The sequence below is a fragment of the Mastigoproctus giganteus genome, chromosome 6 (assembly GCF_048544385.1).
Source record: "Mastigoproctus giganteus isolate SK-2022 chromosome 6, ASM4854438v1, whole genome shotgun sequence".
Lineage (NCBI taxonomy): Eukaryota > Metazoa > Arthropoda > Arachnida > Uropygi > Thelyphonidae > Mastigoproctus > Mastigoproctus giganteus.
In genome coordinates this window covers 39,689,463-39,713,572 of record NC_143580.1, presented here as the reverse complement: position 1 = coordinate 39,713,572, position 24,110 = coordinate 39,689,463, and the positions used below count along the sequence as shown (strand labels likewise).

The following is a 24,110-nucleotide window of genomic DNA, read 5'->3' as shown; positions in this document are numbered from 1 at the left end:
GCCACTGCAATTTGCAGAACTTAAGCCTCTCTTGGTAAGAGGATCCCTTCATTCCCCTCACCAATCTTGTTGCCCTTCTCTGTACCCGCTCAAGTAAATCTACATCCTTCCTAAAATGAGGCCTCCAGACCGGTACGCAGTACTCAAGGCGTGGCCTGACCATTGCCTTATACAGAGGGATAATCTCCTCCTTTTCCCTGCTAGCAAAATTCCTGTATATCATTGACAACACCCCATGACCTGCCCTGGCAGCCTGTCTGCATTGTTCAGAAAACTTCATATCTGACTGCACAATTACTCCCAGGTCTTTTTGATTTTCTGCCACCTTAAGTGTAGTACCACACAGTTGGTACGTTTCTCTGGGGTTATTTCTACCCATATGCAGTACTTTGCATTTGTCAAGGTTAAACTTCAGTTGCCACTTCTTAACCCATCTGCCCAAATTATCTAGATCCTGTTGCAGTAGCAGACTGCCATTACTGTCATTAACAACCCTGCCAACCTTCGTATCATCTGCAAACTTCGACATTAAGCCTGATATACCTTCATCAATATCATTGATAAATATACAAAACAACAGTGAACCTAACACCGAACCCCGTGGGACTCCACTAATAACATTAGTCCAAGAAGAGCAGCACCCATTGATTACCACCCTCTCTCTTCTCGCACTTAACCATCCTTTTATCCATTGTAGCAACTTACCCTTAATACCATTCTGCTCCAATTTGTACAATAGTCTTCCATGAGCAACAGTGTCAAAAGCTTTCCTGAAATCCAAATATGTGATATCAAAATTGTTTTTTGCATCCAGTTCCTTTGTAACCACATCATAATATCCTATCAAATTTGTCAGACAAGACTTTCCCTTAACAAACCCATGCTGTGTCTGAATTATTGCTGCAGTCTTGTCTAGATGATCCTGCAATGCATCTTTAACCAGCGACTCCATTATTTTACCCAGAACAGAAGTTAAACTAACTGGTCTGTAATTACTGGTGTCACCCTTCAATCCCCCTTTGTGAATTGGCGATACATTTGCACATCTCCAGTCCGTGGGAACCTCCCCTGAGTCCAAGGATGCTCTCATAATTATGGCTAAGGGTTTGCTTAGTTGCTTTGCCACCTCCTTTAATATAACTGGATAGATCCCATCCACCCCAGGTGCTTTTCTTACGTTTAACTTCAACAATTTCTCTTCCACTTTGCTCTCAGTTATTACAAGATCATTAAGCACCCTGCTACAATTTGATAACCTTCTGCCATTTTCAAACCTTAATAATTCCTCACGTGTGAATGTAGATTCACACGTTTGTTTGCTATCTGAGCAGGATCATCACCAGTCGAACCATCGATGTCAAGTGGACCAATCAGATTCATCCCCTTCCTTTTAGAGTTTATATAAGTAAAGAAACCCTTGCTGTTTTTCTTAGCATCTTTTGCCAAGGATTTCTCGTAATCTGCCTTCGCCTGCCGAACCTCGTTTGTGACCTGATTACAGATTAACTTATATCTGCCATAGGCTTCTGAGTCGCTTGATAATTTATATGCATCCCATGCATTTTTCTTCTGTGTTACGAGTCTCATTAGTTCATTTGACAACCATTTAGGCCTAAACCTTGAACAATATTTCTTAATAGGTATGAAACTTTTAGTAGCTTCCACGATTAATTCCTTGAATGCTTCCCACTTAGAATTTACTGTTGGTAACATCATCAGTTGATCCCACTGTACAGAATTTAAAAACTGTCGGAGACCACTGTACTCGCCTTTACGGAAGCAAAAATCCTTTCCTTTACTCCTGATGGTAATTAAATCTTTAAGTAAATCCCACGTCAGTACACTGTGATCACTGCCACCTAGTGGTTCTTTTATCTGCAAATTCCTAATACATGAATGATCACTGCTGATAACCAGATCAAGAGTATTACTTTCTCTGGTTGCCTCTCAAACATGCTGCTGCAGAAAACAATCATCCAATAAATCCACAAAAGTCTGACTAGTGTGTGAGTGCCCAACCCACAAGTTCCAGTCGATATCTGGGAATTTAAAATTCCCCATTATAAGACATTCCGATTTACTAGCCCACTTTATTTCTATGTACAATTGTTCATTGTACTCATTCGAGTCATTAGGCCTATAACACTCCTACTCTAATTTTTGCTTTCGCAGTGCTTATGTCACACCAAACTGACTCAACAGTGCACTGTTCATCTATATCAACTGGATGCACTTCTTTTGATTTTGTTTTTCTTTATTAACAGCATAACACCTCCTCCCTTCCTATCCTGTCTATCCTTTCTGTACACATTGTACTCCCCAAACTCCAGTTCTGCATTCCTTATATCTGAGTGACACCACGTCTCTGATATCCGAACAATATCCGCCTTTGATGTCTTGACCAACACTTCAAATTCATCAAATTTATTTACTGTACTTCTAGCATTGGTATACATGCACCTATTCCCAGCCACTCTAACACATCCCATATACCCACCTGTTTCACGATGACTGACATCCGTCCCTGAAACCCCCAACACCCCTCGCTCCAGGTCGCTACTTATTCTAATAGAAGTTGTGCAAGAATCACCTTCACCTCTGCCTATGGCTACTGTTAAACTATTAGTCCTTATCCCCCCCGAGCTATCAGTTTTCCGACCCACCTAACACTGCCTCGATAGCATCAGCAAATATTCTTGCACCCTTTCTATTTAAGTGTATCCTGTCCCTGTAGAAGCAATCTCTCCTGTTAACAAGTACAGTCCAGGCTGAAAAAAATTCTACCCCTTGAACCTTGCACAATCTTTCCAGGGCCGAATTGATCGACAAGGCTCTCATCATATACTCCCTCCTATCGTGTCTGGGCAGAATTGCAGACACTTTCACATTCAACCCTAATTCACGGCTTTTTTTTCCATCAGTGACCTGTAATTGTTAAGTAATTCTGCCGGTCTCCTGCTCTTAATATCATTAGTGCCAACGTGTACAACTATATCACCTTTTGTGCCCTTAAAAGATGATATCTGCTCTACAACGTCATCAACCTTTGCCCCTGGCAGACATACCCTGGTCCTGTTCCACCTATCCTTTTTACACAATATATTTCCCGTTTCCCTGACAATAGAGTCACCAACAACTACTAGTTCCTTTGGGACCAGTGCAATCTGCCTTGGGGGTTGCCGCTGTGTTGCGTGATGACCAAGTGCAAGCTCTGGCGTTGATGTGGGCAGCTGAGAGCCTGATGGGCCCCTCAATTTAGATCTTTCGAGGGCATCCACCCTGTCCCTCAAACTCTCATATAGGCCCACAACAACGCTGAGTTGTCGCCTGATTTCCTTACACTCCTTACATCGCGCACACACAAAGACATCCCCCCCCCATGGCAATATCATGTTCCGTTCCAGATAGTTCAGCAAACATTTCACAAGTTGCACATTTTTTTAGGCTGTGATGCGTTGGAGAATCGCTCCCCGCAGTTCTCCCCCGAGTCACAGCACTCCTGCCACTTTGTGCCCGTTGCTTTGCTGCTCTAGTTTGGGGCATGATATTTTAAATTAATAAGATCAATAAATTAAATTAAATTGTCTTCCGTTTTGTGACCGCGAAAGTTCCAGCTTTCAATGTAGCTTTTAGTTTCTGGTTAAGTATATGCACAGTGGCATGTTGCCTGTGCAACATGTAAACAATGAACAGACGCAATTTGGCCTCAGTAGCCCTTGTGTCGTTAAGCCCAATACTAACAACAGCAGCACAGTGGCATTTCTATGTAATTGGTCATTTGCAAGTTTTACTGTTTTACATTGAAGCATCTTTGAACATATATGGTTAAAACAACACACCATTTTTAGAGAGAAGGGACTGCAGTTCAGGTGGGTACATTAAGAAATTGGGCAGCCCCAAAAATATCAAATGAGAATGTCCTGGCAATATAGCAATGTTGCTTAAGAAAAATACTGCCTAATCTCACTGCTGCCATGCAACATTGTTAAGAATTTTGTCACTGATTTTTAAAATTCTACATCCTCCCTACAGTTCAGGTTTGGCCCCAAGCAACTTTTTTTTTCCTTTCTTTCTGAAAACTTAAAGAATATCTCTGAGACAACAGATATGATTCCAATGAAGAAGGTAAAGCAGCTAAGAAGAGATGGTCTTACCCTCATCCCAGATCTTACCCAGATACCCTGGTCTTACCCAGATATCAGAAATAAAATGTATCAAAACAGAACTATTTATAAAACCTTTTAATTTTCATAACATAAGTTGATATATGAATACTTTTTGGTCTACCCAAAAGTGAAATGTTCATTGTTTAGCCCATCAATGATTCTCCATTGATGAATTTCTTATTGACCAATAAGAAAAATAATTTCTCAGCTATTTTTCTTATTGGTCAATAATTCTATGTGCACTTTAAATCTAAAAGATAATTTTCACATTGCCAATGTATTAAAATAAAATAAATGTCATTTAGCTGATTTTTTTTTTTTTTTTTTTGCCATAAAAGTTTAGAAATAGCATGGTAACAATTAGTTATCTGTCCTTGAATTTTTTTTTTTTTTTTCTGTCCTACTTATACATATTTTTCTGTCCCTCTTATACATACAAATGGCAGTAGTTTTTAAAAGATGCTTCATATGTTGTTCCCTCATGAAGAGTACTCCTCTACAGATATTATGTAAAATAAATAGTGATTGAAGGTGTAAATTTCTGTGAATGATAATTGTGTATTATGTGCACAGCTGTGATTGAATTTTGTGATTGCAGATTGAATTTCATGTAAATATTAGTTCAGTAGTCATGATATCATAAACAGAGCTTCCACTCATTCTGAATATGAAGGAGTTTACTTATGTATGGTTAATACACACACATCATTTCTATTACCAAAGTAGTTTTAATGCATCATTTTAATTATATCTCATACTTGAATACTTTCATGAGTTGCCATGGTATTGCACTACCTTGAATAAGTAATGCTTCACCTATGGAGAAGACTAATGTTACTTATTCTCGGCAGATACCATCACCCAGATTGCACAATTTTAAAGGTTATTGGCTTCTCATTGGTGGGTGGGGGTACCCTGTTGTTATTGCAATAATGACAACCCAGTCATGAAGTAGTACTCGACAATATGAGAGATACCTGATGGTGGGTGTATAATAGCCACTGCTGCTGATGTGCCAGAAAAATCTAAAATCCATCCAGCATGATGGTACTGCAATGATTAAAGACAAACACCAGCCAAGGAATTAAATTTTTTACTATAAAAATAAAATGTAATGAAATACTGTGATACACTATCGGAAGACTAAAATATTACAATAAATTACGATAAAATAAAACGTTAAAAATATAGTTAAAAATACCGAAGCAATAAAATTATCTAAAATAAACTGGATTAAAAGCGATAAAACCTGAAGCTTTCGGAGACTGCTGTCTCCTTCTTCAACAGCATGATGGTGTCCGTGGTTTAATCTAAAAGATATTTCTTGGCTAAATGCCTAAAACATTACCTATGCATAAGTAACTCCTTATATGATTTGGTAAACTTTCATTATGGGATTATTGTATTTGTTACCGACAATAGTAATGACTCAGTAATTCAAAAATTTCTAGATTAGCTGAATTATTGAGGAGTCCAAACTTTTTGATAACACAGCTTCATAATCTTGTTAATCCTCACTAGGATAGCTATTGAGGCTGAAGATGTATTTTTAGGAGCTTTAGTTCCTTTTCAAGAATAATACCTTCATACATTCAAGGTTTGGGTGAAATGGAATCTGATGCTTTTGTTTGAAATATGAGGGTGATATTAAATGAGTAGTGTAAACTTTTTTTGTGCCAGTTTTCTACAGACAGCTTTTGTAAGATATATGCAATCTTGTGAAAAGTTTTAAAGTTCCACTTAAAAAGACCCTTAACAGTTGATGGTGTACAACCTAATATTAAACTTAATATTAGGTTATGATTTGATCAACTGCCCTCTGAAACTAAAACTTAGAAGGTACGAATCATTCCTTAACACCTCCTCCTCAGTTATTTTGTAGTGTGTGTGTGTGGTAGCTGAGAACTTTCTTTCCAGCATCCTCCCGATGTCGATTCCCCATAAGGCTGTTCATATGCTGATTCTCTCGAATGTGTTCACTTCAGCTTTGGCCACCATTCCTTCCTTTCTGACTAGTATCATATTCCTGTGCTTGTCACTTTAACCATTGCATAATACATTCATATGGTTTTATCTTTCATTTTATTGTTTAGTGTTTAAGTTAAAGTTCATTGGTATACCCCTTCTGAAGAACTTAATAGGATATCAAAAGGAAACATCTGAGATTAGTAAACATTTTGCTAATCTCTGATTAAACATTTTTATAGTGTAGGATTCATCTATACGTTTGATTCATAATACATTGTGCATTAAATGTTTTTTCTGAACTTTCTTAAAAATAATTAAATGAGAAATTTCAGGAAATAAATGAGGATGAAATAAAGTTTGTTTATTTAAAAATAATTAAATGAAAATTTTCATCAAATAAATAAGGATGAAATAAAGTTTGTTTAATTGCAGTCAAAATGTTTGCCTCGTGCATTCATTGAAAATCCTTGTATTGAGAATAAATTTAGAAATTATACTTTAAACTTAAGTACATTTACATAACTGGAATTCTCTAATCTGAACTGCATTAAGAATTCTTGCTAATTTGTTGAAACTTGGATGTCTAGGAAGAAGAATTTAGGATACGACATGAAGCATTACTAAGTCAACAAAGATTTGAAGCAGCATTATTACAGCGTCGTTTAGAAGAAGAGAAAAGCAAATGGAAACCAATTCCAAAAGATGTTACCCCTCTGTATATAAAGGTATTATAATTAGTGCATATTTACATTTGTATAATTAGTTAGCAGTTTTGAAAAGTGGCTTCTTAAAAGAAGATACACAAAATCTCTGTAAACATTTCAATTTCAACCTGCATTCAAGTATTTTGAATTGGCTATTCTGTTAGGACCTGTTCCAAATAGTTTTGTGTTTGTAGATGAATATAAAAAAAAGTAGTTTTTATACTACATATGAGGTGAGCCCCAGTATAATTAAAATAACAATATTATCATTGTTTTAAATGAGCAATTACTGGTAGCAAAATAATCACAGTTTCATATTAGGATAAACTTCTTTTTAGCCTTTAGTGGTCTTTAATAAGCGATTCGGTATTTGCTGGTCAAAAGCAGAATCATGAAAGCTTTAATTGGTTGATATTTTCGACACAGTAAAACATGTTATAAAGACTGAAGTAAAAAGGCAAGTTTCAAGTTAGTAAATGTGATTAGAGATCATTCAGAATTTTGTTTGTCGTGGCAGAAAAGACATTAGCCCATGGGTATGTTATTATTTTTACTTTTTACACTGGTCAAGTTTGGGTAGAGGGAAGGAGATAAGATTGTGGTGGTGACCACTATCTTGAGAGCTTCACGAAAAAAGATTCTGTAGATTAAAAATATACTTTAGAGCTTACAAAGCTCCAAATTATAATTTTTACACAGGCCATTAATGCATGCCTCGAGAACTTAATTGTGAATTGGACGAATAGTCTACAGCAGTGGTGTCCAACCTGCAGGCCGGATCCGGCCCCCTGAATAATTTTTATTTAAGACCTGCGCGGAAAGTGAACTAAAACATCATCGAGCGCCACTGCGTGTACAGGCACGCAAGTATCCAGCTCGACATGTATCAAACATGTACATGTGGTTCAGCACAGTCATATGTATGCTAAACACAATTATGTATTTTGATATAGCTTGTTCATTGCATTGAATTAATTACACTAGTTTACAAATTTAAGTTTGTTCGCTGGGGTTTGAATTTCAATAGGTCCTACTGATGAAATATGTTGCTGTGATTTCAAATATGACTTAAATTTTTTTCTATCACATCCAGATACATCATAATTTAAGAAATAAAAAAGGTATTGTTTTTACAAAAGTATATAACTTTATTGTATTTAGTAATGACAAATTGATATGATTTACATTTTCATATATCAAAAAATACGTAAATACTAACAAGTATTAATCAAAATTCTGAAACTTTCATTAATCAGACCTTCGTCTTTTTGTTTGAAAAGAACGTTTAATCATTTTTCTTTTATGTACAGTGCCAGGTTTCTCTCTTTTTAAACACCAGCAGTAGTCGGCCATCATGCTTGTATTCCACCTTCCCTGGTACCTCTGCTCCATTTCCTTTATGTCCTGATGGAATCTCTCCCCTTGTTCTTCGCTCATTTGTGCAAGATTTTCGGAGGAAAAATCAAGATGGGTATGCAAAAAGTGAATTTTGATGCTCACATTGCAACCTAAATTGTGAAGCTTTTCGAGCATATTTTGAACAATTTTCTCATAATCCTGTGATTTATGATTTCCTAGAAAGTTTTTTTCATTACACTTTTAAAAGCAATCCAGGCTTCCCTTTCAACGTCAGTCATAGTAGTTTCAAACTGACCGTCTAAAACCAATTTTCTAATTTGGGGACTAATGAAGATACCCTCCTTAAGTCTTGCATCAGATAAACCAGGAAATTTACTGCAAAGGTACTTAAAGCAGTTGCCATCCTTATTCAATGCTTTAACAAATTGCTTCAGTATGCCTAACTTGATATGCAGTGGAGGTAAAAGTATTTTATCTGGCTTCACCAAACTTTTGTGCACAATATTTTTTGATCCCGGTGTAAGATTGTGCCTCCAAGGCCATTGTTTCTTTGTCCAATGCAGCACTTTAGCTCTGCTATCCCATTCACAAATAAAGCATAGCATTTTAGTGTACCCACCCTGTTGCCCCAACAACATACATAACACTTTTAAGCTTCCACATAGTTGCTATTCGTGATCTTGATATTTAATTTTCTCCAGAAGCAACTTTAGATTGTCGTAAGTTTCTTTTAAGTAGACTGAATGAGCAACTGGCACAGATGTGTACTTATCTCCATTATACAAGAGAGAACAACTTTTAAACTGGTCTTAGAAGAGTCTATAAATGGTCTCCATTAGGAACATATGATGGAGCTCCTAAGGCACTTATTAAACCAGCGATATCACTGCAATATACGAGAGGACCTTCTTCTGAAAAATACTGTATAAACTCCCTTTCATGATTTCTGTACCAGGAAAATGATGTTCCTGGAGCGAGCAAGTTCTTTGCTTGAAATCTGGATCCCAGAATTTCAGCAGTATACTTTGGAAGACCTGAGTCCCTTACTAAATCGTTCAGTTTGACTTGCACGAATTGCTGTGGCATTAAAATATTTTCTGGTTGATAAACATTCCTCTTCACTAACCTCTTTAGCTTCTGCTTTGGTGGAAGAAAATGTGGACTCCAAAGTTTCTGGTGGAAGTTTTACAGGCAGATCAGGTCTGTGCAGAACTGGTCTTATGACTGATGGTAGACCTGGTTGTTTGATGTCCTTTTTATTTTTTGAATTGTAACCTTTAACGTCACATGCACAAAAATAACATTTGGCATGGCTTACTGGCTTGTGCTTGTTGTTATTGTTGTTATTTGGTTTTTTAGGAGCATTAGCAACTAAGGCCATATTGCTCCGGGAAATGCGGTGGTCATTCCCTGACCTTTCCGCATCCTCCGTATTTGGTGGTGACAGGCTCGAACTCCAGTCTAATCAAGAAGCGTGTGTGTTACGCACTGCTGCTCCTTCCCACCTGGCTACGGAGGCGCCATGGCTTACTGGCTCGTGCCACACCATAGAAATAGCAAATGGCAAGCACACCTTTTTTCCTTGACTCCATTTTCTAAGATGTTCGACACGTGTATGGCATACTTTGTGTTACACACGATTTATCCTGATCACCTAGTTTTATGTCAAAGTATGCATAATACGATATTTTTTACAAAATCAGTAATATTTCGCCTCTGCTTTACAGGAACAAAACAACCACATATGTAACAAAATATGTAAAGAAAAGTGGACTGTACAAACAAGTGAGTGCATGCTCAGACAAGTTTAACCCATAACTACAAACAGGAGTCTCCCAGACTCCACTCGGAAAATAAAATTCTGGGAATCACAGATGGGCCGGAAGAGCAGGGTGGGGGGGCTGTCTACCTTCCTGGGTCAAGGTCAGTATGACCTTGCAGTTCGTGTAGTTACAGATTACAGATTAAACATGCACAATCTGTTGTATTTATGGCAAATATTTGATACTGATTACGAATATAGGGGTATAAAACTTGTAAACCATTGCAGGAACTATAGTTATATACCCATTTGCGTATAACATTTAGGTAATATTTTGTTAAATTGTGAAAAATCTTTACGTGATAGAAACAAACGGACTTCGGTTTAGTAATCAGTAAAAGTATGTGGCAGTTATGCATAAATAATTGCCACATGCTTTTACTCCAACCCCAGATACACTGTAAACCAATGTTATTAATTTGTATTGAATTTAAAAAAAATCATTCTTAAAAATGTTCCAAAAGGGGAAAATCGATTTGGAGTGTTGTGTTTTTGATCCAAGGTTGACTGAAGGCTATTTCTTCATTGATTACTACGAAAAGGCAGTATGTTTGGTGTATCAGGAGACTGTGTGAATTTTTAAAGAATATAATTTAAAACGGCACTGATTCCAATCATAAATCTTATGATCAACATAAAGGAGTGCTGTGAAAAGTGTTCAAAGTTACAAAACGAATTAAGAAAACAACAAAATACTGAAAACGTATCAGTCAAGAAATTTATCTACTGTACGTGCCAGTTACCAAGATTTTCTAGATCTTGTTGCACATTTGATTGCTTTTGAAAGTAAATCATTCAATGATGGTGAATTTGTTAAGAGTTGTGGAAGAAATTTGTCCGGAGAAACGAACAATGATACAAGACATTAGCTTGTCACGACAAACAGTTATGTGAAGAGTGGAAGATATTGGAAAGAATTTGTTCGAACAACTTTTGGAAAACATGAAACAAATGAAATATTTTAGTGTGGCACTGAATGACAATACCGATGTAAATGACACAGCCCAACTCCGCATCTTCATACGTGGAATTAATGATAATTTTGTACCAGTTGAAGATTTAGCTGATCTACAGAGTATGCACGGAACAACTACAGGTGAAAATCTTTTCATCTTCATACGTGGAATTAATGATAATTTTGTACCAGTTGAAGATTTAGCTGATCTACAGAGTATGCATGGAACAACTACAGGTGAAAATCTTTTTGAGAATTTTTGCCAATCTATTGAAAAGTTAGGATTAAATATTAAAAACCTGGTAGGAGTCACAAACTGGTGGTTAAAAAAATATGATTGGTAAAAGCATTGGGCTTATGGGTAGAATAACCAAGAAAATGATAGATATCGGAGCTGAAACTCCAATTGGAATTCACTGCATTGTGCATCAAGAAGCTCTTTATGCGAAAGTATTGGATCTCCAACATGTTACGAATGTGGTTATTTCAACTGTAAATTTTACAAGATCACATGGCCTTAATGTGGCTGTTGAAATATCACTGAATGTTTCAACACAGAAAAAGGGAAACCAATAAAACAACTGTCAAATATGGAGTGGCTGTTTTGATCTTGCAATTCATGCATACATTTCTAGTCATTTAATGCTCTTAATTTAAAATTACAAGGGAAAGGAAAATTGGTCTGATTTGTTTGGTGACATCAAATCATTTCAGAATAAGTTGTTATAATTTAAATCCCAGTTGAGCAAGACAGTGTAGTTCACTTTGAATATTGTACTAAGCTAAAGGACGAACACATTTCCAAAGAATCGTTGCCTTTTGTTATTATAATTACTTTTTGACAAGTTTGAAAGTCAATTTTCTGATATAAAATCCCATTATAAAACATAAGCTTTTGTTTGAGAACCCATTTACTTCTATAGCTGAAAACTACAATCCCAGATTGCAACTTGAAATTATTGATCTTAAAGCCAAAATATGATTCAAAAATAAGTACAGTAAACCCCCGCTGTTCACGGTTTCCCGTATTCGCGGTCGCTGATTTAAACCTAAAATAATGTGAATTTTAAAGCGCCGTGAACATTTTCTGCCATAAAAAACATGGGCGTGGCTAAAATCATTTTGCCCGGTCCATAGAGTAGTACTCTGTGGAACAGTCAAAACAGCGCTCAATGGGTGGGAGGAGAGGGGGTGACAAAATCGCGAGCGCAGATGTTTCCCTCTAATCCTTGTTCAGTATGTGTAATGCGCTTGTCATGGAAGGTTTCATCTCTTGCTTTTAATTGATACGTTTAGAAAAGTGAAAAATCTACCGTTTTGCAGTGTGTTGGTGTAAACAGACTTTAAAACGTTAAAAGAAAGTGACTTTATTGTGGACAAGTTCTTTTCTAACCCTACAAAAATATGGCTATGAATAACAAGGGAATTGTGAAAAGATCAAAGAAGGTGATGACATTAGCGAGTAAAATTGAATTATTAGACAAAATTTCTAATGGTGAAAGTGTCTCGTCAGTGGCAAAACATTATAAAATCAATGAGTCAACGGTGTGATCAATCAAGAAATTGGAAGAAAAAATCTGCTGTAGTGTCCATGAAAATGCGCTAATTGCTTCAAAAATTTGCTCTATAACTCGTGATGTTAAATTAGAAAAAATGGAAAAGGCTTTAAATCTGTGGATAGAAGACTGAACTCAAAATAAAATCCCGTTAAGTTCACTCATCATTCGTGAAAAGGCAAAACACCTTTATCAACACTTTAGCAAAACTGGTGATAGCACTTGCGGGATAAGTTTTTTAGTCAGCAAAGGCTGGTTTGAAAGATTTAAAAATCGATATGGCCTTCATAACGTGAAACTTGTAGGCGAGTCTGCATCAGCGGATTTTGTGGCTGCAGAAAGTTTCCCGACTGAACTAAAAAAATTAATTACGGACAAAGGATATGTTCCTGAACAGATGTTCAATGCAGACAAAACTGGGTTGTTTTGGAAGAGAATGCCAGCCAGAATATACTTAACACAAAATGAAAAATCTGTTCCTGGATTCAAAGCTTCCAAAGATAGGCTTACTCTTTTGTTTAGTGCAAACGCTAGTGGACACATGATCAAACCGATGCTTGTGTATAAATCGCAGAATCCACATGCTTTGAAGGAAAAGAATAAAGGTCATCTTCCAGTTTATTGGAAATCCAATAAAAAAGCCTGGGTAATAACTACACTTTTTAGGGAGTGGTTTAATGATAGCTTTGTGCGAGAGGTGGAAAGTTTCTTAGCTTCAAAGTTTTTGCCTTTCAAAGTTCTGCTTCTTATTAATAACGTTCCAGGACATCCAAGCAGTCTACAATTTGACCATCCAAATGTTAAAATTGTGTTTTTGCTACCTAACACCACATCACTCTTAAAACCGCTAGACCAAGGTATGATTTCTGCGTTTAAGTCCTACTATGTTAGGAGAACTTTTACTGGCTTAATTGAAAAAATGGAAAGGGAGTCAGACTTAACTGTAATCCATAGTTGGAAAAATTATAACATTGCAGATTGCCTGATCAACATCAAGACATCAGTTTATGAGATAAGTGCATCTACAATTAACGCGTGTTGGCAAAAATTGTGGCCAGAAGTGGTTGTTGCTAAAACAATCCCTAATGTCAATGAACTGGTTGCTGATATTGTAGAAATCGCACAGGGAATAGAAGGCGGGGGCTTTGAAAACATCGATGCAACAGACATTCAGGAACTTATTGACACTCATGCAGATGAACTTACAATAGAAGAGTTGGATGAATTAGTAACAAGGTCAAATCAAAACCAAAATGATCCTGAGGAGGAAGATCTTGACATTGTTAGACCAGAGTTAAATAGTAAGTCATTAAAGGAAATCTTTAGCCTCTCCATACAACTTTCAGAAAAGGTTGTGGAAACAGATCCTAATTTGGAAAGAAGCATCAGGTTTAAACGAGACCTAGAACAATTACTCTTGCCGTACGGGGAAATTCAAAAGGAGCTCAATTAAAAAAATGAAGAAACAAACTTCGATTATGAGTTATTTTTCACCTAGCAATCCATGTTCTTGATATGTGTTTGAAAGGTTTGTTTAAAATGTCTAATAAATATTACATTTAATAAATTGTTTCTTATTTTCATTTCAATGCCTTATGCTTATATTTTTCTATGTACTGTCTACGTTTATCTATGTACATAGTCATATTATGTAGGTAAATACACATAATACGTACAGACAAAATTTTAGACTAGATTTTGTTATATATTTCATACTTTTGAATGGAACCCTTTTATTACTATGGGTGCCATAACTCAGTATTTACGTTTTCAGTATTCGCAGCATTTCTCAGGAACGTAATCCCTGCGAATAGCGGGGGTTTACTGTATATAGACTACAAAAATAAACTATTTGAATTCTACAAGGCTTTCCCATCTGGAGATTTTCTGCTAATAAAAGAAAATGCCATGAAAATGGCTTTGTTCCGATCAACCTATGTTTGCAAGCAGATTTTTTTCACTCGTAAAATCAAATAAATATTTAAAAAGAAACAGAATAACAGATGAGCTTTTTTTTTTCTTTCTTTCTTTCTTTTTTATGAAAATCCCAAACACAAGATGTATTAGAACCTATAGTACCGTGCATGGGTTTGGAGGTTGAGAAGACGAAAGAAGATATTTGTTGACATTAGACTGGAACTTCTGCACACTGTAATTTTCAGGAAATAGGTATGATAGAAGGTTGTTCCAGAAAACGGCAGTTGAATGAATAAATGAGGAAGATGAAAAGTTGGTTCTGTGAATTTGAAGTTGGACAATAAATGGATGTTGGCTGGTGGCTGCATGTGTTTGGACTGTTTTGAAAGAGAGAGAGAACGGGAATTATAGAAGCCAATTCAGAACAATAGTGCCCACAGAAGTATCTGTAGAAAAGGCATGCAGCAGAAACAGTACGTCTATGAGACAGAGTGGAGCGACTCTGTTAGAGATGAGTCATTAATTAACCTAACTGCCCTCTTCTGAAAGGAATCTAGAAGCCTGAGAGAGGTTTTGGGGGCATCGCCCCAGATGTGAGAACAATATTCCATGGTAGGGCGGATTTGCGATTTGTACAGAGTGAACAACTGTTTGGAAGAAAAGTAACGCCAAGAGCGAAAGAGAAAACCAGGTTTTTTAGATGCAGAGGAAGCAATATTTCTAATGTGCTTGTGCCAAGAGGAATTAGAGGTCAGGGTAACCCCCAAAAGAGATATATTATCTTGCCTAGAAATCGGAGTGTTACCAAAGATAAGTATAGGAGCAGAAGAATCCTTTTTGCGAGATATAAGACAAGACTGAGTTTTAGGACTGTAATCAACTAAGTTGTCTTTGCCCCACTGAAGAATTACCTTGAGATCAGCATTTAAGGAATTGGTAGCGGATATTCGAGAAGTTGAAGCTGATTGAGCAGGGCAAAGTTTCTCAAACTGGAAAATGAAATGAATGTGCTATCATCAGCAAAACTATGGATAGGATTTCCAGTCAATGGAAGAAGGTCATTAATATACAAGAGGAAAAAAATAGAGGGAAAGAACTGAACCTTGGGGGACACTAGCATTAGTAGTGAAGTTAGAAGACAGAGAGCCATCTACCATCACCCTCAATGAACTGTTAGAGAGAAAACTGAATAACCAATTACAAAGAACAGTTGGCAAACCATAAAATGGAAGTTTGTTTAGGAGATCTTTATGCCAAACACGATTGAAAGCCTTTGAGATGTCAAGTGCAACTGCTTGTGTTTCACCGAACTTTTCCATTGAATTTGTCCATAAATTGGTAACATAGGCCAGGATATCACCTGTGGATTGACACTGATGGAATCCATACTGGCGATCGTTGATCAGACGGAAGGTTTCTAGATAGTTTGAGTTGACGGTTAAGTGATTTCACCATTATTTAGAAAGATTAGAAGTAATTGGATGGGAGGGATTTGTCACCCTTTTTTAGGAACTGGCTGGATATTAGCAAATTTCCAAGCAGAAGGAAAAACACCTTTAGAATAAGAAAGTGAATAAAGGTGGCATAGAACAGGAGTAAGTTCAGGAGTGCAGGTTTTGAGAACAAGTGGAAAAATACCATCAGGACCTGGAGCTCCATCGAGAAATACCATCAGGACATAATCTTCATTATGCATTGAGATTGACGTCACAAATTTGCAACCAAATTTTGAACAATTATTTAAAAATATCCAGCCTCAATCATCTCATTAAATGTTAAGTTTTGTCTAATAAATGTTATTGTGTATTGTACTTAATAAAATTTTTGAATATTTCAAATTTTAATTTATCATTATATTTATTTATTCACCTTTAATATTGAAAAGCAGTGATCCTTTTCAGGTTGTAAATTTTGTAAAATGAGCATTTAAAAGCAAATGTAAAGTACAGGCATACCTTGAATAACGAATAGGATGTGTTCCACGAAATTACTTCGTTAAGCGAAACTTTGTTTTCAGAGGTAAAAATACTATTGCCAGAATAGGGATACGTTCCTACGTAAAGAAAATAAAAAGCTTTTTTTTCGAACAAAGAAAAGTTTTATTAAATAAACAGTCAACTTACATACAAAGTGAAATCACATTTTAAAATATTAGTCTAAAGTTGATTGCTTATGCTTTTTTCCTCTTTCATTTAACAATTGCCTATACGGAGTTATTGCATTTAACACTGATCGCTTAACAATAAAACTTCTTCCTAAATCAGGATCATTTTCACTAAAAAAATTTAAAAACGTTTTAAATGTCATTTAAGCACCTTTTTAAATCTTTGGTTGTTAACACTTTTTGAACTTCTTTAACTTCATCTTCATTATCTTTGTCTTCGTTGCTAACAAGGTTTTCTAAATCTTCCACTGAAAAACCATCATCTTCTGCATTCAATAAATTTCTAACATCCTCTTCATTGACATTTTCGAAACCTATTGATTGAACCATCTGGATAACTTCATTTCTAATTTCTTGGATGTTATTTTCTTCTTCTAGTACAACTTCTGGCCATATTTTGTGCCAAACTCCATTTAAGCATTTCTTAGTGACTTCTTTCCAAGAACTATCAATGTTTTCAATTGCGTTTTTAATGGTGTAGTTTTTCCAAAAAGTTTTAACTGTCATTTCCTCTTTATCCTCTAGTTCAGTTAAATTGCTTAATGTTCGACGCAGATAATAAGCTTTAAATGACGTTATTACTCCCTGATCCAATGGTTGAATCAGGGAAGTTGTGTTTGCTGGAAGAAACACAACTTTGACAGGAATGCATGTGTCCAACGTGTTAAGATCAGTAGGATGTCCCGGTGCATTGTCTAACAACAAAAGAGCTTTTTCTTCAAAGTTGTTTTTTTGACAATACCGTTTTACTTCAGGACAAAAGTGGTTAACGAACTAATCAGTAAATAACTCCTTGGTAACCCACGCTTTTCTATTTTCTTTCCATATTACAGGTAAATTCATTTTTATGTTACCTTTTAACGCCCTCGGATTTTCTGAATGATAAACTAATAACAATTTTAATTTATAATCGCCAGAGGCATTTGATCCAAAGAGTAACATTAAACGGTCTTTGGCTGCTTTTAACCCAGCAGCTGATTTTTCTTCAATAGAAATGAAGCTTTTTGTTGGTAGCCGTTTCCAGAACAAAGCGCTTTCATCAACACTGAACACCAAATTTGGTGGAAAATTTTCACGTTCAATTATTTCCTTTTGTTTTTCTGGAAACTTATTTGCAGCTTCTCCTGTTAATTTTACACTATGAATTCTGGCCCGTTTTTTAAATTTCTCGAACCAACCACGAGAAGCCCCAAAGGTTTCCGTAATTTCTTCAGTTTGTTTAGATTTTAGGTGATTAAACTGGAATATTTTTTTATGTTAAATGGGGCTTGAAATTGCGGACTTCGTTATATCGAAGCTTCGTTATCAGAGGTAACGTTAACCGAGGTATGCCTGTATTATGTGTTTAAACAAAAGTGAAGTACAGTATTTCAAAGAGAAACAAAAGTAAAGTATTAAAAAAAAAAAAATAAATAGGTCATAATTTTATAATTTTAATAAAATCTAAAAAATAAATCACTGACAGATTTATTGCACATAAGTGCTGGGAATTTGCATTTTTTTAAATATAGCTTGAAAAGAAAAAAACGGTAACATGAAAATAGAAACTTCCTTTTATGAGTGACAAGATATAAAAAATATGACAATTTTTTTCTCGAATCACTCTGTGCGGCCCAAGAAACAAATCAAACTTTGAATACGGCCCCCGTACGAGAAAACATAGGATGCCACTGGTCTACAGGAAAGCTATTGGTTAAGGTAGAGAAGATAAGACTGTACAGATATATAAAATTTGAAGTGTTGAAGGGAGCAACTGCAGCTTTGCAACAATGTATTGTGTAAGTTTTTAATAATCATCCATTTGGCATGCTTCCCATTATGACCCAAGTTCCGTTTTATAGGAAGATAATATTAATGAAGACTTTGTCTATATCCCGAAACATTTACTAGAAAATATGGTTTTTATCATTTTGACTTTTACATCTCAATTCTTTTATTGTAAATGCCCATGCTTTTTTGATTTAGTTTTATACATATAGTAATTTTATTATAAATAATCTGATTTTAATTCCATAACATTTAATAAACAGTTTGGTTTGCTTCACTCTCTGTAGTTTGACTACTACAGTGTTTTTATATTTAGGATAGCATTTTGAAAAGTAATAATTCAACTTGAAAATGGGTAGTAAAGTGTGTGTGTGTGTGTGTGTGTGTGTGTGTGTGTGTGTGTGTGTGTGTGTGTGTGTGTGTGTGTGTGTGTGTGTGTGTGTGTGTGTGTGTGTTGGGGGAGGGGATGAACTACATAGAAACATTTGCTAAGTTTATGTGTATTATTATGTTTTTTAATGGCTGATCTTATATCCAGAAATATTAATTATCTACAGTGGTTCAGGTCCTTATAGTTTTGGATATCTACCATTTGAAATTACTTGAATGGTAAATCTGGGCTTACTTGTTTTCCATACCCATTTATCTTGCTAGCTTATGCATGTTCACTCATTTAAATTCATAACAAACATACAAACACTCTCTATATTAAATGCAATTTTTTTTTTTTTTTTTTTTTTTCTGTTTAGCCATGTTCAAGTCCAGTCGAGGTGTTAGACAATAATCAAGGAATAGAGAGCAAAGGTAGTGGATTGCACCCATCATTAATTCAAGGCTGTAATGGTCTTAGAAGCTCACAGAGGCCAAAACATGGTAGGTTACCATAAAGGTGACTAGGTCAGAATGTTTTGTAGCATAATTTAAAATACCAAAATTCTCATATAATGTGAAGTTGTATATTATATAGTAAACCTGCTCATGAAAATTCATTCTGTATAATTCAAATCTGTCAGTCATTTTATCATTTAATCTCTGCTGGAACTCTTTAAGTCTAGCTGTAACATTTGACTATACTAGACATACTGGACCAGGGTATTTCTGCCAGGGGGCAAAAGTTGATGACGTAGGACAGATATCATCTTTTAAGGGCACAAAAGGTGATATTGTTGTACACTTTGGCACTAATGACCTCAAGAATAAGAGATCTGCAGATTTACTTAACAAGTACAGGTCAATGCTGGAAAAAAGTCACGAGTTAGGATTAAATTTGAAAGTGTCTGCAATTCTGTCCAGCCATGATAGGAGGGAGTATATGATGAGAGCCTTATCAATCAATTTGACCCTGGAGGGATTGTGCAAGGCTCACGGGGTAAAATTGTTTTTCAGCGTGGTCTGTGCTTGCTAACAGGAGAGACTGCTTCTACAGGGATGGGATACACTTAAATAGAAAGGGTGCAAGAATATTTGCTGATGCTATTGAGATAGTTTTAGGTGGGTTGAAAAACTGCTAGATTGGGGGGGGGATTCGGAGACTACAAGATTAATGGTAGCCGCAGGCAGAAGCAAAAGTGATTCTTGTACTGCTTCTATTGTAATGAGCAGCAGCCTAGAGAGAAAGTTGCTGGGGACTTGACTTCAAGAGCTACTGAGAGTCATCATGGAACAAGTAAATACATGGGCTGTGTTAGGGTAACTAAGAGTAAGAACAAGTGCATGTATACTTGCATGTACACTAATGCTAGAAGTATAGTAAACAAAATTGATGAATTTGAAGTGCTGGTCAAGACATCAAAGGCAGATATTCTTGAGATATCAGAGGCCTGGTGTCACACAAATATAAGCAGTGCAGAATTGGAATTTGGGGAGTACAATATGTACAGAAAGTACAGACAGGGTAGAAAGAAGGGAGGGATTATGCTGTTAGTTAAGAAACACAAAATCTAAGGAAGTGCATCCAGTTGACACTGGTGGACCGTGCAATGTTGAGTCTGTTTGGTGTGACATAAACACTGGGAAAGGGAAAATGAGAGTAGTCGTATGTTATAGGCCTATTGACTCTGATGAGTACAGTGAACAGTTGTGCAGAGAAATAGAATGGGCCAGTAAATCAGAATGTCTTGTAATTGGGGATTTTAACCTTCCAGATATTAATTGGAACTTGTGTGTTGGTCACTCACACTAGCAAGACTTTTGTGGATTTATTGGAGGATTGTTTTCTACAGCAACATGTTCGAGGGGCAACCAGAGAGAGAGAGAATATGTTAGACTGAAATTCTGTTACTAGTTGGGTATCTTTATAAATTGATTTATTATTATTATTTTTTTATTTTAATTCTTGTTTCTCTGACATCACTTTAATTAATCTTTACATCACTCTATTTAAAACACTTGAATTTTCTGATTTCACTTAGAGGTATATTTCAAAGCAAAAACATCTGAAAGGAAAACATTTTCAGCTAATTTAATAATTAACGATATTCGTGATTCATTTTCTGAATTGGGTTGCAACTTAAGGGTTATTAGTAACAGTTTTTGGTTTATATATTAAGTAAATTTTTATTATTAATATTTAAAATTTAATAGTCAATATAGGGTTTCGCTGCAATTAGCATTTACATCCCTTCACTTTTAACTTATTTTAAAATAAAAGTTTTCACTTCTAGCCACCTCAAAAGGGCAGTCTGTAAATCTTAATTTTACCATGAGAAGAGAATTAGACAAAGCTCGTGAAGAACAAGAGCTAATAGCTTATTTAAGAGAGGTAGGTATGTACTTGCTTAAATGTTTGTTTCCTTTACATTTCACCTTATAAACATATTTTTGTGTTAATTTCCATTATAATATGCATTTTATTTCTGTTGTGAGATGGAAGGGCACATTACTAACCATTACACTTGCCAACTGAATTGAGAAAGAAAAATACCTTGCTGAATTCTTGCTATAGCCCACAGCAGGAAGAGAGGGAGAATCTTAAAGGACCTTGGGTGATCTAACACTGTATAAGGAGTAACATTAGTAGAAATGCATGGAGTTGGAGGACTTCAGTTTTGTTTTTAGCCTATGTGAAGATGGTTTTGATATTTGTGGAGGTTTCCCCCCCTCTCATTTGACTGCTTTAGGTCTCAGTGCTCCCATTCATTTGGTATACTAAATTGATATAGTCTTTTAATGTGCAGTATGCTAGTTTAAGTATGTTCGTAGTCATTTTGAATGTCATATATATTTAAAAAAAAAAAAAAAAAAAAAAAAAAACTGAAATAATTCATGGGGGTAAGAAGTATAAATGTCAAGGTAACAGAAATTGCATCATTTTCAAATTTGAAATTTTTTGTAGACAAGTTTCCTGTACTTCTTGGTGTTGTTAAAGATAAAGAAGTAGATGAAGCAATTGATGTTTTTTAGTATGTTCTGTCAGTTTCATTATTCAAATCTACCAGAGACTATTATGAAAGAAGAAAGAAAGAAATGCACTGTGGAACTGAAAAGTGCATGAGGAAGAAATATAACATTATTATAAGTCATGCTTGGCATTTTAAAAATGTTCCTCATAGCAATGATGTGAGAGAATATTCAGCCGGGTAAGAAAAACAAAAACTATGCTCAGATCTTCTCTTTCTGTTGAAGCATTTGGAAATGCCCTTGACAGCAAGGTTATGAGCAAAATCTTGACTCAGTATTTCTGAAGAGGGCAAAGAATGCATACCTTCCTCAAACATCATCATCATCATTTTATATCTACACAACAGTCCAAACAGAAGTCCACAGACAGAAAAAATCCTAGGTTAACTAATGTTTGAAAGCATAGTATACTATCCTAGAGTCTCTGTGACCTTTTTATGCCCAGCAGGAAGAAATACGCTTTCTCCTTGTTTCTGGGATCAATTTTTTCATGTGTCCCACAGATATTTACTTTACAGTACATACATTTTAATATTGTTTGCACATAATGGTTGCACCTGTCACAGGTCTTTTGTATGCAGGAAGGGGTAACCTTTTTTTTTTTTTTTTTTAAATGGCAATAGAGACTGAGATGGCACAGTGATTCGTGCTGTAAGATGATAGAATAACTATCTGGTAGCTAAGTCCAAGCATTTGGAAAGCATGATTCAGGGTTTACACGGGTATCTGATCAAAATGACTGGATAATGGGTATATGCAGTGATGTGACAAATGGAATGTAGGAAAAATTAAAATTTCTTATCTTTTTAGTAACAGTTTTGGTTGATCCATGACTGGACCTTCAAGGATGTCTAGAAACAATCCTGTTGTGCACTAATGCAAAGACAAGGGCAAAAAATCACTTGGAAAAATGAAGTACAAAATTCACAATACTTATTGTGGCCAACTAAGGATGGACACCTATAATTCAGACACAGCATGGGTTTGTTAAGGGAAAGTCTTGTCTGACAAATTTGATAGGATATTATGATGTGGTTACAAAGGAACTGGATGCAAAAAATAATTTTGATATCATATATTTGGATTTCAGGAAAGCTTTTGACACTGTTGCGCATGGAAGACTATTGTACAAATTGGAGCAGAATGGTATTAAGGGTAAGTTGCTACAATGGATAAAAGGATGGTTAAGTGCTAGACGACAAAGGGTGGTAATCAATGGGTGCTGCTCTTCTTGGACTAATGTTATTAGTGGAGTCCCACAGGGTTCGGTGTTAGGTCCACTGTTGTTTTGTATATTTATCAATGATATTGATGAAGGTATATCAGGCTTAATGTCGAAGTTTGCAGATAATACAAAGGTTGGCAGGGTTGTTAATGACAGTAATGCAGTGTGCTACTGCAACAGGATCTAGATAATTTGGGCATATGGGCTAAGAAGTGGCAACTGAAGTTTAACCTTGACAAATGCAAAGTACTACATATGGGTAGAAGTAACCCCAGAGAAACGTACCAACTGTGTGGTACTACACTTAAGGTGGCAGAAAATGAAAAAGACCTGGGAGTAATTGTGCAGTCAGATATGAAGTTTTCTGAGCAATGCAGACAGGCTGCCAGGGCAGGTCATGGGGTTTTGTCAATGATATATAGGAATTTTGCTAGCAGGGAAAAGGAGGAGATTATCCCTCTGTATAAGGCAATGGTCAGGCCACGCCTTGAGTACTGCGTACCGGTCTGGAGGCCTCATTTTAGGAAGGATGTAGATTTACTTGAGCGGGTACAGAGAAGGGCAACAAGATTGGTGAGGGGAATGAAGGGATCCTCTTACCAAGAGAGGCTTAAGTTCTGCAAATTGCAGTGGCTGGAGACTAGGCACCTGCGCGGTGATCTGATTGAGGTGTATAAGGCCTTGAATGGGTTGAGCACGCTGAATTCTGATGGGAGCCTTCCACTTTTCAGATTACGAACCTAAGGGGGCATAAATTCAAATTAAGAAAAGACAGACGTAGATTAGATGTGCGGAAATTTGCCTTTAGCCAGCGGGTGGTTAATTGCTGGAACAAACTTCTGTAGTTGTGGAAGTTGATAGGTTGAATAAATTTAAGGAGGAACTGGACAGGCATTTGGAGGGAATGGTGTTTTTTTTTATATATATATATATATATATATATATATATATGTTTATATATATATGTATGTATGTTTGTTTTTTTTTTTTTTTTTTTTTTTTCTTTTTGGCTGATGCTGCATAAGCTCATACACTTGCTCTTTCTTGCATCACATGCCACTGCTACTACTATTACCAGTTAAAGAAGAAAACATCAGCTAGCTGTGAA

At 35.9% G+C, this 24,110-nt stretch overlaps 1 protein-coding gene across 3 annotated transcripts in view; it reads left to right on the top strand.

Annotated features, from left to right (window-relative positions):
• Lrch (Leucine-rich-repeats and calponin homology domain protein) overlaps positions 1-24,110 on the top strand; it is a 380,867-nt gene that overhangs the window by 270,513 nt on the left and 86,244 nt on the right. For all 3 annotated transcript variants that reach the window (XM_090375083.1, XM_090375084.1, XM_090375082.1), the window contains 3 exons: positions 6,722-6,859; positions 19,128-19,251; positions 21,042-21,139. In XM_090375083.1, coding sequence (XP_090231209.1) covers positions 6,722-6,859; positions 19,128-19,251; positions 21,042-21,139 — 360 coding nt within the window. The remainder of the gene's footprint in view (positions 1-6,721; positions 6,860-19,127; positions 19,252-21,041; positions 21,140-24,110) is intronic.